Below are 6,039 nucleotides of genomic sequence, written 5' to 3' on the forward strand. Positions count from 1 at the left end.
GCCAAGTTCTCAGCAGGTGATGGGTCCCTAACAGCACGGCGTTTCCTGGCTGTGACCCCCCTGGAACTGGGGCTGCTGGAGGTAGATGGTGGGGTGGACACGCCCCTGAAGGTAACCTTGGCTGGAGGTGGGCTGTCTTCTGGGCTGGAAGTATGGGGGCTCTGCCTGGGTGCACCCCCAGGCATGTGATTGAAGATGGGGGCAGTAGCACCTCCAAAGCCGGGCTTATTCTTAGCACTGGGCTTATTCTTAGCCCTGGGCCCCATGGTCACCATGGGGGGGCTCTGGCCAGGAAGGCCCCAGTGTGGCGGGCCACTCTTCCCACTCTGCTGTGTGTGGTTCTCCGGGCTCCCCTTCTTTCCATTGAAATACTGAGAGCTGCAAAGGGGCAGCTCAGATCCAGGACAGATGCTCTGCTCCCAATGCCCCGAGGTTCTGCAGAGACTCCCGGCCTGCAGGGGGCTGTGCTCGATCCACCAGCCGTGGAGCAGCCAGGCCGGCTGTTGGGCCCAGCACTGGGCATGGCCTGGGGCACGCAGGTGTCAGCTGCAGAGCCAGGGGCAGGGGCTGGGCCGGATGGGAATGCAGCTGGGGTGGCAGCCAAGGCCGGCTGGGTGCTGGCATGGGTGACAATGGGGGAGTTGGTGGGTGGAGCTGGGGGGCCTGGAGCAGAGGTTGGGTCCCTGGTTAGGGCTGGAGCTGCCGGGTTTCCATAGTGTGGAGAGTGGTCCCAGGCGGGGGCTCCCTGCTGCTGCACATCAGGGGCCCCAGCGATGGGCTGGGCAGGGGCTCCGGTGTGAGAGGAGCCGCTGAAGAGTCCAGGCAGGCTGGTGCTGACTGTGACAGAGGCCGCGCTGTCCCTGGGGGGTGTCTGCAGGGCCTGGGAAGATGGGAAGAGGCTCCCACTGGAGCCAGGGGGAGACCCGAAGAGGGGAGACTGGGAGGGTGGAATGGTGTCCATGGGGGTGACCTCAGCGTCAGAAGCGGGGTGGGGAGCCAGGTCCCCAGATATGCAGGGTGAGGGCCTGATTTGGAGAGCAGACGGGATGAGCTGGCTGGTGGGGGGCAAGGATCGAGGGTCAGATACGGGAGGACGGCTCTGGTGGGTGAAGACAGGAGAGTCCAGGCACAGAGGTGTGGGGGACCCCATGCTCGAGGAGCCGGGCGCTGCAGTGAAGGCCGGTCTGGCGTCCTCCGCAGCCGGGCCCCACGCCGGGGGCTGGTAAGGGCCTCCTCCTCCTGCCGCGTTCGTAAGAGGCCCCCAGACGGGCTTCTGCTGGAAGCCGGGAAGCCAAGCCGCAGCCGGGGCCGGAGCCAGGCTTTCCGTCGCACCCGCCGTGCCTGGCGCGGGGGCTGAAGCAGGGGCAGAGGGGCTTGGGGGCCGAGTAGACAGGCCCGCGCTGCCCGATCCTGGGGAGGAAGCGCGGGTGGGCAAGGTGAACGGGGCGGGGGCGGGGGGGCGTGAGTGGGAAGGAGGGCCCGGGAGGGGCTGGGACCAGGGGGAGAGGGGTCCGGGGGAGCGGTGCCGCCCTCCTGACCAGGGATGCGCAGAGGAGGCCCCTCCAGCAGACGCCCGGGTGTCCACTGGCGCTGGGGAGGCCGACTCCCTCTGGTCTCTCTCGGGCCGAGGAGCCCTGCCGGGGGCCGGAGGGTCGGCGGGCGCGGGGAAGGGACCGCAGGGCTGCGGGGCCGGGGTCTCATCCCGCAGCGCGCTGTTGATGCGCCGGAACGCCGCTGCTTTCTCCGCGTCCAGGTCTTCCGCGGTGACTCGGAAACCCAGCTCAGGGGGTGGGGGCAGCCTCAGCGGCTCCCCTCGCCTGCGCCGCAGCAGAGGAAACCTGCGTCTTCCGGGCCTGGGACTGTCCGACGTAGGGGCGCCTATCTTCCAGGTTCGTTTCTGCCCCCTGGTTGCCTCCGCGTCCTCGTCAGACCGGCTGTTGCTCTGGGAAGCCACCGGGGCGGCACAGGGCGGCGGCAGGCCCCCCTCGCTCGCTTTCCTCGAGGACCTCCGGGGCAGCCCTCGCGGTATGCCAGGGCCCGTCCTCCTCCGCCCTGGCGGGAAACCTCGCCAGGAGGAGCTGTAGGAGCTCGTGATGGCGTTTCCTTGGGGGCAGGAGCTCACACAAGAGGTCTGGAGTTTCTTGGTGGATCTGTCTACTGAGCTCTTGGCGTGGAGGTTTCTCCGCAGAGGCCCAGGCTTGGGCACGAAGGCAGAGAGGTCTCCCTGGGCCCCCAGGGGCCTAAATGTTGATCGTGCACCCCGAGAGCCATCGGGGCCCCTTTTCTGATGATCCTTCCCTGTGAATGCGGGGTCTTCCTCCTGCTGGGCCATGCCCTTCCCGCTGTCTCCCAGGGCCCTCCTCACCATCTTCTCTGTGCAGGAGCCCGGGGCACACCTCAGTGTGGTGGGCGGCACGGGGGTGACCTGCTGCTGGTGCCCACCACACACAGTGACCGTGCCCACTGCGGACGCTGAGCCGCGGCACATCGTGGAGATGCGAGCACCCAGCACTGCCTTCCTCTGATGGCGTCGCCTGCAGAGGGAGGTGAGGACCCCCAGGAAGGAGCGCAGGGTCTGCGGAATCATAGAACACCGTCTCAGAGACGCTGTGACAAAGCGCAGATGCAGAGTCACCGGATATTTGTGGGCTGGCCTGCAAGTGGACAGCGGGGCGACAGCTGGGTGACCTGGGCCGGCCACGGAAAACCGGCGGGTGCGCGAATCGGGCTGGGAGCGGTCGAGCCCTCCTGGCAGGTGCTGACCCCCCAGAGCCTGGGGTGGGAATGAGCGGCAGGGCCTGCCCAGGTAACTGCCCATAGGGCACGTGTGGGTTTTCGGCGCTTGGATAGAGAGCTGAGCTCAGAGAGCTCTGGTTCAGCTGCCAAGTCAGCCAAAGGCGAATCCAGCACTGCTTGGGGCGTTGCTGGGACAAAGCTCTAGAGCCTGTGAGCAAAGAATGGGCACGCATGTGCGGGGCGCGAAGGTTCTAGAGGGATGGCGCATGCGCGGGGGAGTGTGTGTATGTGTGTTTGTGTCCCTGGGGTGGCATAGGGATGCGCTGCCGAGCTTGGGCGCTTCCAGATCTCCAGGGGCTGTGGGTTGAATGTGTTTGCCTTGAAAGTGACGAGCTTCTTGACAGGACAGGCACCCCTTCTCCGGGGCTGAGATCTAATTGTACAGGATCGGTCCCTGCCCAGCAGAGTGGGGACACTGGGGATCAGGGTACCTGGCTCAGCAGCCACTGCATGGGATGGCAGCTTTGACATCAGCACTGCGGGTCCTCCATGATCTTCGTCTTCTGAATGTTGAGCTTTAAGCCAACTTTTTCACTCTCCACTTTCACTTTCATCAAGAGGTTTTTGAGTTCCTCTTCACTTTCTGCCATAAGGGTGGTGTCATCTGCATATCTGAGGTTATTGATATTTCTCCTGGCAATCTTGATTCCAGCTTGTGCTTCTTCCAGCCCAGCATTTCTCATGATGTGCATATAAGTTAAATAAGCAGGGTGACAATATACAGCCTTGATGTACTCTTTTTCCTATTTGGAACCAGTCTGTTGTTCCATGTCCAGTTCTAACTGTTGCTTCCTGACCTGCATACAGATTTCTCAGGAGGCAGGTCAGGTGGTCTGGTATTCCCACCTCTTCCAGAATTTTCCACAGTTTATTGTGATCCACACAGTCAAAGGCTTTGGCATAGTCAATAATGCAGAAATAGATGTTTTTCTGGAACTCTCTTGCTTTTTCGATGATCCAGCAGATATTGGCAATTTGATGTCTGGTTCCTCTGCCTTTTCTAAAACCAGCTTGAACATCTGGAAGTTCACAGTTCACGTATTACTGAAGCCTGGCTTGGAGAATTTTGAGCATTACTTGACTAGCGTGTGAGATGAGTGCAATTGTGCGGTAGTTTGAGCATTCTTTGGCATTACCTTTCTTTGGGATTGGAATGAAAACTGACCTTTTCCAGTCCTGTGGCCACTGCTGAGTTTTCCAAATTTGCTGGCATATTGAGTGCAGCACTTTCACAGCATCATCTTTCAGGACTTGAAATAGCTCAACTGGAATTCCATCACCTCCACTAGCTTTGTTCGTAGTGATGCTTTCTAAGGCCCTCTTGACTTCACATTCCAGGATGTCTGGCTCTACGTGAGTGATCACACCATCGTGATTATCTTGGTCATGAAGATATTTTTTGTACAGTTCTTCTGTGTATTCTTGCTACCTCTTTTTAATATCTTCTGCTTCTGTTAAGTCCAAACCATTTCTGTCCTTTATCGAGCCCATCTTTGCATGAAATATTTCCTTGGTATCTCTAATTTTCTTGAAGAGATCTCTAGTCTTTCCCATTCTGTTGTTTTCCTCTATTTCTTTGCATTGATCGCTGAGGAAGGCTTTCTTATCTCTTCTTGCTATTCTTTGGAACTCTGCATTCAGATGCTTATATCTTTCCTTGGTCCCATCACTTCATGGGAAATAGATGGGGAAACAGTATCAGACTTTATTTTGGGGGGCTCCAAAATCACTGCAGATGGTGACTGCAGCCATGAAATTAAAAGACACTTACTCCTTGGAAGGAAAGTTATGACCAACCTAGATAGCATATTCAAAAGCAGAGACATTACTTTGCCATCAAAGGTCCATCTAGTCAAGGCTATGGTTTTTCCAGTGGTCATGTATGGATGTGAGAGTTGGACTGTGAAGAAAGCTGAACATTGAAGAATTGATGCTTTTGAACTGTCCCTTGGACTGCAAGGAGATCCAACCAGTCCACTCCGAAGGAGATCAGCCCTGGGATTTCTTTGGAGGGAATGATGCCAAAGCTGAAACTCCAGTACTTTGGCCACCTCATGCGAAGAGTTGACTCATTGGAAAAGACTGATGCTGGGAGGGATTGGGGGCAGGAGAAGGGGACGAGAGAGGATGAGATGGCTGGATGGCATCACTGACTCGATGGATGTGAGTCTGAGTGAACCCTGGGAGTTGGTGATGGACAGGGAGGCCTGGTGTGCTGCGATTCATGGGGTCGCAAAGAGTCAGACAGCACTGAGCAACTGAACTGAACTGAACTGAACTGCGGGTCCTCCTACCCTGTCACCTGGTTACATTGGAGAGAGCTGCTAAGAACAGAAGCACCCACGCCACTCAGATCTGTTGGGGTGACAACTGAAATGGCAGCCAGGGCAAGTGGGAGGGACGTATACTTCCTGTGTATTTCCCAGTCCATGTGGGAGAGGAGTCTAAGTTCCATGGGTACTAAATAACACAGAGAGATGTCCTAATCACAAAGAAAATCCATTGTGAACTCAGGAATAACTCAATGGGCTGGACACACCCCATAGGTCAACCCCACCACAGCACTGAGAAACTCTCCTGCCTTTTGTTTCAGCTGAGCTCAGACTGAGTCTTAGCCTTTCTCCATTACTGCAGTAGTCTTCAATATCATCTTCCTTGGCAGTGTTAACTTTTTTTTTTTCCTATTTTTTTAGCCACACCAGGCATGAAGGTTCTTAGTTCCCCACTGGGGTTGGAACCCTGCAGTGGGAGCTGGTGTCTTAACCACCAGACCTCAATGGAAATCCCCTGTTTAACTTGTTTTGGGTGCATTTTTGCTTTGACCACAGTAAAATGTAGAGGCTTTACAGCAATATAGATTTTGTTACCCTTCGCTCTTTGTTATAGTTGTCATGAGCTTCTCCCCACCCTAACCCTCACCCCCACCAACCCCCCACCCCTCACTCTGCGGTGTTAAGTGTTAACAGCTTGGTATTAAGTCCCCAGTGGGTAAGGGAAGGAGAACGTTTTTATAGAGGGGGAAAGGAAGTTGGGCAGGCTCTAGAAAAGAGGGCATGGCTTTTCATTGGCTGAAACCTTGCCAGGAAAGAAAAGGAATCTTCCTTCTTCTTGTTGCGCTCTGCTATGGTCAAAGGACATGAGAGCTCCCACTCTGCCTCCCAACTCTATTTGACTGTGGTTTTTGTTTATTAATTTTTTACAGAAGCATCATGGTTGAGGTTGAAAACAAGTCTTGTCTTCTCT

At 56.4% G+C, this 6,039-nt stretch overlaps 1 protein-coding gene across 1 annotated transcript; it reads right to left on the reverse strand.

The window, feature by feature from the left end:
* Positions 1-268: 268 nt before the first annotated feature.
* Positions 269-2,818, reverse strand: LOC101905682 (nuclear envelope pore membrane protein POM 121-like). Its single transcript, XM_024977510.1, has one exon. The coding sequence runs from the start codon at positions 2,816-2,818 to the stop codon at positions 269-271; it is 2,550 nt and encodes an 849-aa protein (XP_024833278.1).
* Between the last annotated feature and the right edge of the window lie 3,221 nt (positions 2,819-6,039).

Source organism: Bos taurus, chromosome 17, assembly GCF_002263795.3.
Source record: "Bos taurus isolate L1 Dominette 01449 registration number 42190680 breed Hereford chromosome 17, ARS-UCD2.0, whole genome shotgun sequence".
Taxonomy (NCBI): domain Eukaryota; kingdom Metazoa; phylum Chordata; class Mammalia; order Artiodactyla; family Bovidae; genus Bos; species Bos taurus.